The sequence below is a fragment of the Mobula hypostoma genome, chromosome 2 (assembly GCF_963921235.1).
Source record: "Mobula hypostoma chromosome 2, sMobHyp1.1, whole genome shotgun sequence".
Classification (NCBI taxonomy): Eukaryota; Metazoa; Chordata; class Chondrichthyes; order Myliobatiformes; family Myliobatidae; genus Mobula; species Mobula hypostoma.
Window position 1 is genome coordinate 157,731,371 of NC_086098.1, and position 14,659 is coordinate 157,746,029.

At 38.6% G+C, this 14,659-nt stretch overlaps 1 protein-coding gene across 1 annotated transcript in view; it reads right to left on the reverse strand.

Annotated features, from left to right (window-relative positions):
• The window catches only part of rab36 (RAB36, member RAS oncogene family), an 80,231-nt gene that overhangs the window by 41,084 nt on the left and 24,488 nt on the right, over positions 1–14,659 (reverse strand). The window contains exons 2-3 of the mRNA XM_063040920.1: positions 3,302–3,393; positions 2,578–2,643 (exon numbers count right to left, since the gene is read on the reverse strand). Coding sequence (XP_062896990.1) covers positions 2,578–2,643; positions 3,302–3,393 — 158 coding nt within the window. The remainder of the gene's footprint in view (positions 1–2,577; positions 2,644–3,301; positions 3,394–14,659) is intronic.

The following is a 14,659-nucleotide window of genomic DNA, read 5'->3' on the forward strand; positions in this document are numbered from 1 at the left end:
TACATTCACGGAGCCGTCCTTCAACACTGTTACCAAAGGAGTATACTTTGTACTGAGGTTTTTGGAGCAGACACCACTATCGAATATTCAAAAGGTTGGGATGTGCTGCCATGTAATTCTGTAAATTTATCTGGCTATATTCCAAATGTTAAAGTAGGTTATTATAGGAATTGAAACTGTAGTTAATCATTTACTGTAATCTTTGTGTTGAAGAATAAATCATTGTGCCTTCTGGTCTCACTTGCCTAGAGATCTCCTATGTGAATGAAGACGGTTACAGCTTCCATGTGGCTCAGTTTCAGTCAGTCACAACACCCACCAATCACACAGGAGGATGCAGACCTGTTATTTACAACTAACTCTACAGCATAATGCTTTAGCACAAAGATGAACAAGGGTTGGAATGTTACAAGGAAGAACGTAAGAAGAAGTTGTAGATTATTCAACCCCTCCAACCTCGTCTCACATTCAAGGAGGTCATGATTGATCTAATTTTGGCCTCTGCTCCACTTTTCTGCCTGATATCCTTAATCCATGTACCCTTCAGACCAAAGATCTGACCATCTTATCCTGGAATATCCACAGCTCTCTGCCATAGAGAAAATCAAAGAAATATAATCTTCTCACAGACATAAATTCTTCTTATCTTACTTTGAAAAGATGTCCCTCAATTATAGATATTGCCGCTCCAAGAGGAGAAACATTCTTTCAGTACCCTTTCAATAAAATCTTCTTGCAACCTTATGATCCTTCTAATTGAGGAGTTTAAATGGTGCATGGCCTTGTTTGAAGCCATCTTGATCCCAACTTTCCCCTCAGTTGCCTCTGAAAACATATTCATCATTGTGTTTTGTGTAGCCATGAATACATGGAGATACTCCTTCCTATTAAGGTTATAGGTTTAAATTGCATTCTCAAGAAGCGACCACACTATTTGGCTGACACTCCAATCTGCTACGGAGGGGATGCTGCCCTGTTGAGGGGGCATCTTCCAGTTGTACTGAGATCCTAATGATCTACAGTATTATCTGAGTGTTATAACTATCATTTATTCTTCAACAATATGCCAGCTGGTATTGTAGTGGTATACGCACTGGACTTCAAGGTGAGTGGTTCCTGTTTCGAACTCAGCTAGCTCCTTGCACGCTTTCCATCCATGCTGGGATGAGTGTCGAATTAGTCATAGTCATACTTTATTGATCCCAGGGGAAATTGCTTTTCGTTACAGTTGCACCATAAATAATAACTAGTAATAGAACCATAAATAGTTAAATAGTAATATGTAAATTATGCCAGTAAATTATAAAATAAGTCCAGGACCAGCCTATTGGCTCAGGGTGTCTGACCCTTCAAGGGAGGAGTTGTAAAGTTTGATGGCCACGGGCAGGAATGACTTCCTATGACGCTCTGTGCTGCATCTCAGTGGAATGAGTCTCTGGCTGAATGTACTCCTGTGCCCACCCAGTACATTATGTAGTGGATGGGAGACATTGACCAAGATGGCATGCAACTTAGACAGCATCCTCTTTTCAGACACCACCGTCAGAGAGTCCAGTTCCATCCCCACAACATCACTGGCCTTACGAATGAGTTTGTTGATTCTGTTGGTGTCTGCTACCTTCAGCCTGCTGCCCCAGCACACAACAGCAAACATGATAGCACTGGCCACCACAGACTCCTAGAACATCCTCAGCATCATCCGGCAGATGTTAAAGGATTCAGTCTCCTCAGGAAATAGAGACGGCTTTGACCCTTCTTGTAGACAGTCTCAGTGTTCCTTGACCAGTCCAGTTTATTGTCAATTCGTATCCCCAGGTATTTGTAATCCTCCACCATGTCCACACTGACCCCCTGGATGGAAACAGGGGTCACCGGTACCTTAGTTCTCCTCAGGTCTACCACCAGCTCCTTAGTCTTTTTCACATTAATCTGCAGATAATTCTGCTCACACCATGTGACAAAGTTTCCTACCATAGCCCTGTACTCAGTCTCATCTCCCTTGCTGATGCATCCAACTATGGCAGAGTCATCCGAAAACTTCTGAAGATGACAAGACTCTGTGCAGTAGTTGAAGTCCGAGGTATAAATGATGAAGAGAAAGGGAGACAAGACAATCCCTGTGGAGGCCCAGTGCTGCTGATCACCCTGTCGGACACATTAAAAAAACAGTCAAAAACTAAAGAAAAGGCAAGGTTCCTGCCCGTTGTGCCACAAGGCATGTCACTTGAAGTGATTGAATGGTCATTATCTCCTCGTCGCTTATGGGATCTAACTAAGCAAACTGGTCATGTGTCCTCAACGTACAATAATGTTTACATCGCAAAATTTCCATTTTGGAAATTTCTCTAGTGTAATAGGCCCTATATAAATCCAAGTTATTCACTTTGTACTCTGAGATGTTGCTGAGGTCAAAACTGCTGCTTTGCATGCTTACAAACCAATAATCATCATCATGCAAAACAGGTATAAATACTTCTTTGTTATATACTACAGATAAATAATCAGGCATTTGTTTAAATTAAGTATGTTAGACTAGCCTCAAAATTTAGTGCATCATAATAAATTAGTACCACTCACCTGTTAATCAGGCTTGTCTTTCCCACATAAAGGTCCCCGACTACCACCACCTTTGATATTTTGAGTCTGCAGGGGGAATGAGGCTCATAATTAAGTGAAATAGTGTTATTCTTTTCTGCACTTTTTAAAAAAACATCTGCCTGATCCAATCCACTTTGTTTCTTCAACTTATGCACAATACATTTTGCACCTACAAAACAGATTTCTAGAAAACCACATTTTCTTCATAAACTAGAGATACTACAGATGCTGGTAATCTTGAGCAACATACACAAAATGCTGGAGGAACACAGCAAGGGTCTCAGCCTGAAATGTCAACTGTTTATTCCCCTCCATGGATGCTGGCTGTCTTGCTCAGTTCCCCCAGAATTGTGTGGGTGTTGCTTACCTTTTCTTCAGTTATGTTTCGTGGCAAAAATTCTCCCATTTCTGCCCATCCTCCAAAAAATTCTTGCTCTGACCTTCACTTCTTGGGATCCTTGAAAAGTTAAAGATTTTACTCAGTTTTTTTGCTGTGACTGGATGCTTTTAGTAAAGTACTAAACTGCTCAATGGTACTGAGTAGATTTTGCCTACAAAGATTAATTGATCTTTTAGATCTTGTTATTAAAAGTCAGATCACATGAGTCAGCAGAAGGAACCTTCTCTCAATTAAAATACCTTCCATCAAATCTAGTTGAGATTAGTGCCAGTTACCCTTTACCACAGCTCTCAAATTCCTCACCCAGCATTTCTGGTCTGTCGTCCTTTGCAGGCAGATTTAACTTCAACATGGAAATGATCTTTAAATTGAAGACAGGCCTCAGGTCTGTAACACTGCGGTAAGATTGAGAACAAATTAGTACAGCATTGTGTCAAGTCAAGGAAAGAAAAGACAGCTATACGCTCATTCCGATTGTTTTAACAACAGTGCCCATACTCAGATTACTCATCTTGGTTAATTCTAACTCCAGTAATGCTTGCCTAGCCACCATGATAAAACTCTGGTGTTAGCAAATACAAATTGAGTACCCATTTTTTACTAACTCCCCCAGGAAGTTATTTCATAAAGTCATTCCTTATGCTGGACCAGTAAAAAGAATTCAATGCCTGGACATGTCCTCTTCTTATTGCTACTATTATGGAGCATTCAGGAGTTAGGGTATATAGCAAATATTTAATTTCACCATCAGACCTGAATGTGGATTGTAAATTGAATTTAAAATGCAGCCCTGAACAGTGGTATTCCTGGAGCTGTAGACTGCAGTTGATTGCAAACCAGATAGTGCTGATTAACATTCATTTTGGGTGCCTGGGGCACAAGTGTGAAGAAGGAAGTGTTTGAAAACTAAATGTAATTCAAAGGAAGCATTGTAGATACTTTGTAACTATAGAATTGTCCTGCTGTTAACCTTTCATCTTTAGCATGTAAAATATCATGTAAAATTGGGTCAAGCAGGCCTCTTCTTCCACGATTGTCTCAATATGATGCCCGTTGCTTGTTTTTGTTGAATAAAACTTCTCTATATCCACTAGCTTCAGTGTCTCTCTGGTGACTTTGTTCATGTCATGACAGCTACCATCAGTGAGGAGATACAGGAAACTGAAGACACACACTTAATGTTTTGGGTACAGCTTCTTCACCTGCGCCATCAGATTTCTGGATGGACAATGAACGCATGTACATTACCCCACTTTTTTTTTCTTTTTTTGCACTACTTATTTAATTTTTAAAAAATATATTTCTTAATATAATTTATATATTTTTAAATTATGTATTATAGAAACATAGAAACATAGAAAATAGGTGCAGGAGTAGGCCATTCGGCCCTTCGAGCCTGCACCGCCATTTATTATGATCATGGCTGATCATCCAACTCAGAACCCTGCACCAGCCTTCCCTCCATACCCCCTGATCCCCGTAGCCACAAGGGCCATTATAATGTACTGCTGCTGCAAAACAACAACTTTCACGACATATGCCAGTAATATTAAACCAGATTCTGGTTCAATCTAATGCTTTTATTGAAGAAAGATGGTCTTAATTGTTTTATTTTACAGCTTGAAGTGGGATAGCAAAAAATGCAGGGCAATAACCGGGGGCTAGTTTGTATCATTAATAGCAAAGGCAAATGTGGCTTTCATAGTAGCAAAGGTAACCAATTACTGTCATAACCAACTGAGATGACTGATTCAATTATAACACAACCTGCCTGGTGAGGGTGGGTCATGTTGTTTCCTTGATGTATTTCTGTCACTTACTATTTATTTTATCATCTGACCTCTGAATAGGAAGATGAAGTGCCCCAGCAGGGAGTCTGGAGCAAAAGAAACAAGCTACTGGAGGAACACAGGCGTTCAGGCAGTATCTGTGGGGGCAAAGGGATAGTGACCTCTCAAGTTGAGACCATGTATCATGATTCATAGGTAACAGAGTGACAGCCAGTAGAAGAGGTGGTGATGCAGGAACTGGCAGGTGACATGTGAATCCACCTGAGGAAGAGTTGATAAACCCAGCTGGAAACAGGTGGGTGGGGAGGGGACAGGCACAGAAAGTGTGACAGAAGCAGGAGTACGTTAGTGGAGACAATAAAGGGATGCAAATTATGGAACTTGATAAGAAAGGAAGGTAGTGAGTGGAAGCACATAAGGGAAGGATGCAAAAGGGGAACAGAGGGCAAAGGAGATAGGGGCATGTGGAACCAGGTGGCACTCCCTCTGTTCCTTTCTCTACCTGATCCACCCAGGCCCTCTTGTACACTATAAACACAAGAGATTCTGCAGATGCTAGAAATCGACCCTGCTCCTCCCAGCACTGTGTCTCAATTTCTTCCCCCTTCCCTCCACTGGTTCCATTCGGGTCCGAGCCTGAATCTTCAACTATCCCTTTGCCTGAGCAGATGATGTCTGACTTGCTGAGTTCTTCCAATATCTTGTTTCTTCCTTGAGATCCCACTGCCTGTGGTCTCTTTTGTCTCCATCCCCCAAGCTCTCTTGTAATTTCCTATCAGTCCATAAGACCATAAGACAAATGAGCAGAAGTTGGCCATTCGGCCCATCGCGTCTGCTCCGCCATTTTATCATGAGCTGATCCATTCTCCCATTTAGCCCCACTCCCCCTCCTTTTCACCGTAACCTTTGATGCCCTGGCTACTCAGATACCTATCAATGTCTGCCTTAAATACACCCAATGACTTGGCCTCCACTGCTGCCCATGGCAACAAATTCCATAGATTCAACACCATCTGGCTAAAAAAATTTCTTCACATTTCTGTTCTGAATGGGCGCCCTTTAATCCTTAAGTCATGCCCTCTCGTACTAGACTCCCCCATCATGAGAAACAACTTTGCCACATCCACTCTGTCCATGCCTTTGTCCATGCCTTTCAACATTCGAAATGTTTCTATAAGGTCTCCCCTCATTCTGTGAAACGCCAGGGAATACAGACCAAGAGCGGACAAACGTTCCTCATATGTTAACCCTCTCATTCCCGGAATCATTCTAGTGAATCTTCTCTGTACTCTCTCCAACGTCAGCACATCCTTTCTTAAATAAGGAGACCAAAACTGCCCACAGTACTCCAAGTGAGGTCTCACCAGCGCCTTATAAAGCCTCAACATCACATCCCTGCTCTTATACTCTATTCCTCTAGAAATGAATGCCAACATTGCATTCACCTTCTTCACTACCTTAAGGTTAACCTTAAGGGTATCCTGAACAAGGACTCCCAAGCCCTGTTGCATCTCAGAACTTTGAATTCTTTCCCCATTTAAATAATAGTCTGCCCGTTTATTACTTCTGCCAAAGTGCATAACCATACACTTTCCAACATTGTACTTCATTTGCCACTTCTTTGCCCATTCTTCCAATCTATCCAAGTCTCTCTGCAGACTCTCCATTTCCTCAACACTACTGGCCCCTCCACCTATCTTTGTATCGTCAGCAAACTTAGCCACAAAGCCATCTATTCCATAATCCAAATCGTTGATGTACAATGTAAAAAGAAGCGGCCCCAACACAGACCCCTGTGGAACACCACTGGTAACCGGCAGCCAACCAGAATAGGATCCCTTTATTCCCACTCTCTGTTTCCTGCCAATCAGACAACGCTCTATTCACGTATGTAACTTTCCCGTAATTCCATGCCCTCTTATCTTGTTAAGTAGCCTCATGTGTGGCACCTTGTCAAAGGCCTTCTGAAAATCCAAATATACAACATCCACTGCATCTCCCTTGTCTAGCCTATTGGTAATTTCCTCAAATTCATTGTATGAGGGGTGATTGGTAAGTTTGTGGCCGAAGGTAGAAGGAGTCAATTTTAGAAAATCTAGCACATCTTTCAACATAGTCCCCTCCTTCATGTACACACTTAGTCCAGTGGTCGTGGAGCATACGGACCACTTTGTAGAAGTGGTCCACAGCAGGGATGATTGATAAGTTCGTGGCCTAAGGTAGAAGGAGGTGAGTTATTAACTTCAAACTTTCTGCATTATCACTCAAAGAGTTGAACTGCACGTGCATGTAATGAGAGCGTATTGGACCTCCAGGTGGTCCACAGCAGGGGTGATTGATAAGTTTGTGGCCTAAGGTAGAAGGAAATGAGTTATACAGCCCTCGTTACAAGCATGTGCAGTTCAACTCTGAGTGAAAATGAAGAAAGTTTGAAGTTTCTCCTCATCTCCTTCTACTTCAGGCCACAAACTTATCAATCACCCCTGCTGTAGACCACTTCTGGAGGTCCAAGACTACAAAGAAGGGATCCGTATGCTCCACAACTGCTGGACTAAGTGTGTAAATAAAGGAAAAATAAATGTGCTAGGTTTTCTCTTCCAATATTTTTATTGATTACTTACATAAAAGCAGAATACAAGAGTACAGAATACAATATATTAGAATCACACTTGAAGTGTCAAAACCCCATATTCATGGAAGTTGAATTGAATCATAATATTGAAAAGTAATAATAATTTTATTATACAAAAAAAAAATCTAAGCCCACTAGCAAAAAAAGCGGTTTGGTAAAGAAAGAAAAAAGGAAAAAAATCCTATCATATAGTAAAACATATTATTAGCCAACATCCATACTTAATAATGAATCAAAGATTTTGAAAATAATTTAAAAATGGTCCCCACAATGTTAGAAAGTCTTGTCTTGATTCAGAAATTGAACAACGAATCTTCTCTAAATTTAAGCATGACATAACATCATTTAACCATTGAGCATGAGTAGGCGGAGCAACATCCTTCCACCTAAACAACAATGCCCTCCTAGCTATAAGAGAAATAAAAGTCAAAATGTGCAAATCAGGTGTCTCCAAAATAATATATTTTACTCCAACAATACCAAATAAGGCAATCAAAGGGTTAGGTTTAAAATTTACTTTAAAAAGTACAGAAAAAGTTTGGAATATTTCCTTCCAATATTTTTCAAGACTCGGGCATGTCTAAAACATATGAATTAGTGAAGCTTTTCCATTGTTACATCTGTCACAATAAGGAGATATATCCGAATAAAAATAAGACAGCTTATCTTTAGTCATGTAGGCCCTATGGACCACCTTAAATTGTAGGAGGGAGTGACGGGCAGATAACAATGAGGTATTAACCAATTTAAAAATTTCATTCCAAGTTTCCTCAGAAATTGAAGTCTGTAAGTCTTGTTCCCAGAGATTTTTAATTTTGTCTAAAGGAATGTTTATCATTCCCAACAACATAGTATAAATATTAGATATTGATCCATTATAAAAAGGTTTCAAAGGGAAATTGAAAGTTTTGTTATGCTAAGCAAACAAAATTATATAAAAAATTACATCTAATAAATTCTTATCGGGACTTTTAGGAAATGTATGATTGGAAATTGAGATCACAGAAAGTCTCTAATTTGTAAATATCGAAAAAAGTGGGTTTTTGGTAACCTATATTTAGCTGGCATCTGCTCAAACGAAAAGAGACTTCCTTCAACAAACAAATCCTTGAAGCATTTAATACCCAGTCTATTCCAATCTTTAAAAACTATATCAGTCATAGAAGGTTTTAAAAAATAGTTAGAAAAAATGGGACTTGAAAGAGAAAATCTCAATAAACCAAAATATTTTCTAAATTGTACCCAAATCCTCAAAGTATGTTTAACTACAAAACTATAAGTTAGTTTACTTAAAAATAAAGGAATTGAGGATCCAAGCAGAGAGATAATAGAAAATTTATTAACAGAGTTAGCTTCTAAAGAAACCTAAACCAGACAGTCCACTCGGTTAATACAATATAACCAAAATGTGAGGTTCCGTATATTGACTGCCCAGTAATAAAACCTAAAATTTGGTAAAGCTAAACCTCCATTCTTTTTAGGTTTTTGAAGATGAACTTTATTTAGTTGAGAAAGTTTATTTTTCCATATATATGAAGATATGATAGAATCAAGAGAATCAAAAAAGGATTTAGGAATAAAAATGGGTAGGGCCTGAAAAAGGTATAAAAATTTAGGCAAGATATTTATTTTAATAGAATTAATTCGGCCAATCAACGATAATGAAAGGGGCGACCATTTTGATAGTGCCCTTTTTATATAACTCAATAGGGTAAAAAAAAATCTTTAAATAAGTGTTTATAATTCTTAGTAATTGTTACACCCAAATAAGTAAATTGATCTCTTACAATTTTAAAAGGAAGGTTAGTATTAATTGATACCAAATTATTCAAAGGAAAACGTTCACTCTTATGAAAATTTAGTTTATATCCTGAAACTGACTAAAACAGGAGAGTAAGGAAAGTACAGAAGGTACTGAAGTCTGAACATTGGAAATATAAAGCAATAGGTCATCAGCATAAAGCGGAACTTTATGAATAGTACCTCTCCTTAAAATACCAGTAACATCATTAGATTCTTGGAAAGCAATAACCATGTTTAGTTCCACACTGAAGTTTAAATGGTTTGGAATTCTGAGAGTTAGTAAGAACCTGAGCAGAAGTAGAGAAATAAAGTAATTTAATCCATTGAATATAATTGGGCCCAAAATTAAACTTTTCTAAGGTTCTAAATAAATAATTCCATTCAACCTGATCAAAAGCTTTCTCGGCGTCTAAGGATATTACACGTTCCGATATCTCTTTAGAAGGAGAATAAATGACATTTAATAAACAACAAATACTAAAATGGGAATTTCGATTTTTAATAAATCCTGTCTGATCATCAGAAATGATAGAAGGTAAAATATTTTCAATCCTACGAGCCAGAACTTTAGATAGAATTTTAGTGTCAACATTAAGGAGATAAGTCTATATGAAGAGCATTCAGTTGGATTCTTATTCATTTTAAGAATAAGCGAAATAGAAGCTTCATAAAAAGATTGTGGTAACCCACCCAACTTAAAGGAGTCCGAAAGGACTGATTATAAATGAGGTATAAGAAATGAGGAAAAAGCCTTATAAAATTCTCCAGAAAATCCATCAGGACCCGGAGCCTTCCCTGAGTGCAATGAACATACAGCCTCGGCAATTTCCTCATAAGAAATAGGTTGATTCAACTGTTTTCCGTTATCATCTGAAAGTGTAGGGATGTTTAATTGGTCTAAAAAAATATTCACTACAGTATTATCTTTGGGAGGGTCAGAACTATAAAGTTTGGAATAAAATTTCTAAATGGTCAGTTGTCCTATCACCATTAGCTTTACAAATTTCTTTAATTTGCTGTTTAACTATAAAAGTTTTTAATTGGTTAACCAGTAATTTACCTGTTTTGTCTCCATGAATATAAAATTCACTCTTATCTTTTAAAAGTTGGGTTTCAATTGGATATGTTAAAAGAAGATCACATTTACTTTTAATTTCAACATGCCTTTTATATAAAGCTGGTTCTGGAGCCAAGGCATATTTTTGATCTAATTGTTTCAACTGATTAGTTAGTTCAATTCTCTTTTTATTAGCTTTTTTCTTAACATTTGCAGTACAAGAAATGATTTATCCTCCGACATAAGCCTTAAAGGCATCCCATATAAGACTAGAAGTCTCTTCCCGTGTATTCTCTTAAAAAAAAAAGAGTAATTGGTCTCTCCAAAGATTTTTTAAAATCCTTTTCTGATAGCAAGATTGGATTAAAACGCTAAAATCTGTTTATTTGAGGGAGACCAGGAAGATTTAAAGATAAAAACACAGGAGCATGATCTGAGACAGCAATCTCTTTATATTCACAGGATTGAACTAGTGGAATCATTTGGCTATCAATAAAAAAATAAGCAATCATGGAATACATATGATGAACATGAGAAAAAAATGAGAACTCCTTAACTATTGAGTATAAGAAACATCAGACATCAACAATATCACATTTCATTAGAAAAGATTGAATAACCAAGGCTGATTTACTAAGTGTCGCTGGTTTAGCAGATGACCGATCTAAAACCGGGTCTAAGCAACGTTAAAATCTCTGCCCAAAACCAGTGAGTAAAGACTTAAATCTGGCAAAAGTGGAAAAAAAAACGCTCAAAGAACCCTGGATTATCTGTATTCGGCGCATATAAATTAGCAAATACCATTAATTTATTATCTAATTTTCCTGATACTACAACAAAACGCCATTGGTATCAGACACTGCTTTATGTTGAACAAAAGAAACTGCATTATCTATAAAAATCGAAACTCCCCTGGACTTAACCTGAAAGGAGGAATGAAACTGAAGTCTTTTCCAATGACTGAAGAGGCATAATTTGTCACATTTACGAACATGAGTTTCTTGTAAAAATAATAATTGGGTCCTTAAGTTTTTTAATCCTTTCATGTTAAAACTAAGTAAATTAATAGTATGATCCATTTTTAATATCACTTAAAAAGAAAGGTTAGAACAGGGGTCACCAACCTTTTTTGCACCGTGGACCAGTAATTAATCAAAATTTTTTAAGAGTTTTAAAAATCACATAAAAGCATCTCAAGCAGTTTCCTTTCAAGAGTCATTTGACTTCTGTATGCAACAGCAGGTGTTCAAACTGTTCATTATTCTCAATACCTCTGGAAATTGTTGAGAATTGAGAGCATGTGATTTGATTTTATTTACTGCTATGATAACTGCATTTAATGATTTGTGCAGCCAATCAACTAGGTTTTTTTTGCAACAAGATGTTTGTGAATTACACAGTGAATGGTCGCTGGTTCAAGATGCTGCCCTTGAAAGGGTCGCTGGTTCGAGTCGTTGACCTCGCAGGGGCCGCTGTGTCCTGAAGATCTCAGAGATAGAACCATAGAACCATAGAAACTACAGCACAGAAACAGGCCTTTTGGCCCTTCTTGGCTGTGCCGAACCATTTTCTGCCTAGTCCCACTGACCTGCACACAGACCATATCCCTCCATACACCTCCCATCCATGTATCTGTCTAATTTATTTTTAAATGTTAGAAAAGAACCCGCATTTACCACCTCATCCGGCAGCTCATTCCATACTCCCACCACTCTCTGTGTGAAGAAGCCCCCACTAATGTTCCCTTTAAACTTTCCCCCCCTCACCCTTAACCCATGTCCTCTGGTTTTTTTCTCTCCTTGCCTCAGTGGAAAAAGCCTGCTTGCATTCACTCTATCTAGACTCATCATAATTTTATATACCTCTATCAAATCTCCCCTCATTCTTCTACGCTCCAGGGAATAAAATCCTAACCTATTCAACCTTTCTCTGTAACTGAGTTTCTCAAGTCCCAGCAACATCCTTGTAAACCTTCTCTGCACTCTTTCAACCTTATTTATATCCTTCCTGTAATTTGGTGACCAAAACTGAACACAATACTCCAGATCTGGCCTCACCAATGCCTTATACAACCTCATCATAACATTCCAGCTCTTACACTCAATACTTTGATTAATAAAGGCCAATGTACCAAAAGCTCTCTTTACGACCCTATCTACCTGTGATGCCACTTTTAGGGAATTTTGTATCTGTATTCCCAGATCCCTCTGTTCTACTGCACTCCTCAGTACCTTACCATTAACCCTATATGTTCTACCTTGGTTTGTCCTTCCAACGTGCAATACCTCACACTTGTCAGTATTAAACTCCATCTGCCATTTTTCAGCCCATTTCTCCAGCTGGTCCAAATCCCTCTGCAGGCTCTGAAAACCTTCCTCACTGTCCACTACACCTCCAATCTTTGTATCATCAGCAAATTTGCGGATCCAGTTATTGAAATTCTGAGATTTGTGGGTTGGAGTGTAGTTCATATTGGCCTGCTTCTTGTTGCTGATTGGAGAGTTGGGGATTTGGGGTTTGATATTCTTGTTGTTTCTCCATGTGGATCTGTTAGCTCTTGTGCAAGGAAAGGGTTGGGAGGGCTTTGTTTCTTTTCCCTTTTGTGCGGGGGAGGGGATTAATGCCTTTTTTCAAAATACTTCTATGTTTTTTATATTTTATGTCTATCTGGAGAAGGCAAATATCAGAGTTGTATTCTGCATACATACTTTTATAATAAAAAGTATGTTAGGTACAACTCTTTTTTCAAGAACGTAATGTCCCTACGGTCGCTTGATGGTGCCTGATCTGTTGCACAAGCAAGGATGTTGGTGAGTAGAATGTCCTTCTCTCTGAAAAATTGCTCACCAACCGGAAATAACGATTCCCCTTTCATATCTGTTCTTAGTCCTCTTGCAAATAACAGTTCTTGAACGATGCTTACAACTTTTATTAAGTGATCATAACCAAGAAGCAAAGATGTTTTGCCTGGCAAAACTGACTCATCGAACTGCTGAACAAATTCTATTGTCTTAAGTATGTTGCACAATCTCAGAAATTTAATCTATTTGTCTTTGAACAGAGTTGTTGCTGATTTAATTATTTGGTTTGGTGACTTCTGCAAAACAGTACTCAGAACCTCCCTCACTGCTGGCACAATCAGTTCTTCTTCAACTGTATGGGGTTTTCCATATTTAACTACGAGCAATGAAATGTTGCATGAAGCACTCAGACCATCAATATTTTGTTGTGAAGTACCAGCAACAGTGCAAGTGGTGTTTTTCCATTTCTGAAAGTTTTTATGAAGTGACTGAGAATAAGCCAAGGTCTTGTTAATCTCTTCAAATATTCAAGGAGCCTAGACAGTTTCATTGCCTCATTTGAAAAATCTTTTTCACACAACGGACACATTGATTGCTGCTGGTTGCTTGGTGCTGGTAGAAATCAATATTTCAGATACTTCACACTTCTTTTTTGTTTGGTCCACTTCTGCCATTTTCATTATGGTTTAATGACCACAGTCAATCATCTATTGTTTAAGTCTAACCTCAAGAGCTGTGATCAATAAAGGGGAAAATTATGATTTCATCATAGCTCAGGCAAAACCTGAATCTCTGCCTGAAGATACATAAAATGGGGCAGCGATATCTCAGTTGGGTTGTTGGCCAGAGAAATGCAGTCAAGGCCATTCTAAAGGGCAGATTTTTTAACTTTACCACATTGAACACTACACCCTAATTCATAGTAATTGTGTAATGGTGTTATTAGAGTATGAAAATTGTACTAGCTAACACTGTACTACAGTAGCGAATAGCAATAATACGCAGAGTGGGCCATGGAAATAACATGATTGAAATGAATTGAATTGACTATTACTTACATCCTTCATATACATGAGTAAAAATCTTTACGGTATGTGCCCGTTCAAATGTGCAATGTGCAATTATAGTAATTGATGATAAATATTATGTACAACAGGATAGTCAATATAACATAGAAATACAGTTGCATCAGCATGAATTAAGCAGTCTGATAGCCTGGTGGAAGAAGCTGTCCCAGAGCCTGCTGGTCCTGGCTTTTATGCTGCAGTACTGTTTCCCAGATGGCAGCAGCAGGAACAGTTTGTGGTTGGGGTGACTCGGGTCACACCTGTCTTTGTAAATGTCCTGAATAATGGGAAGTTCACATCTACAGATGCGCTGGGCTGTCCACACCACTCTCTGCAGAGTCCTGCGATTGAGGGAAGTACTGTTTCCATACCAGGCAGTGATGCAGCCAGTCAGATGCTCTCAATTGTGTCCCTGTAGAAAGTTCTTAGGATTTGGGGGCCCATACCAAACTTCTTCAACCGTCTGAGGTGAAAGAGGCACTGTTGTGCCTTTTTCACCACACAGCCGGTA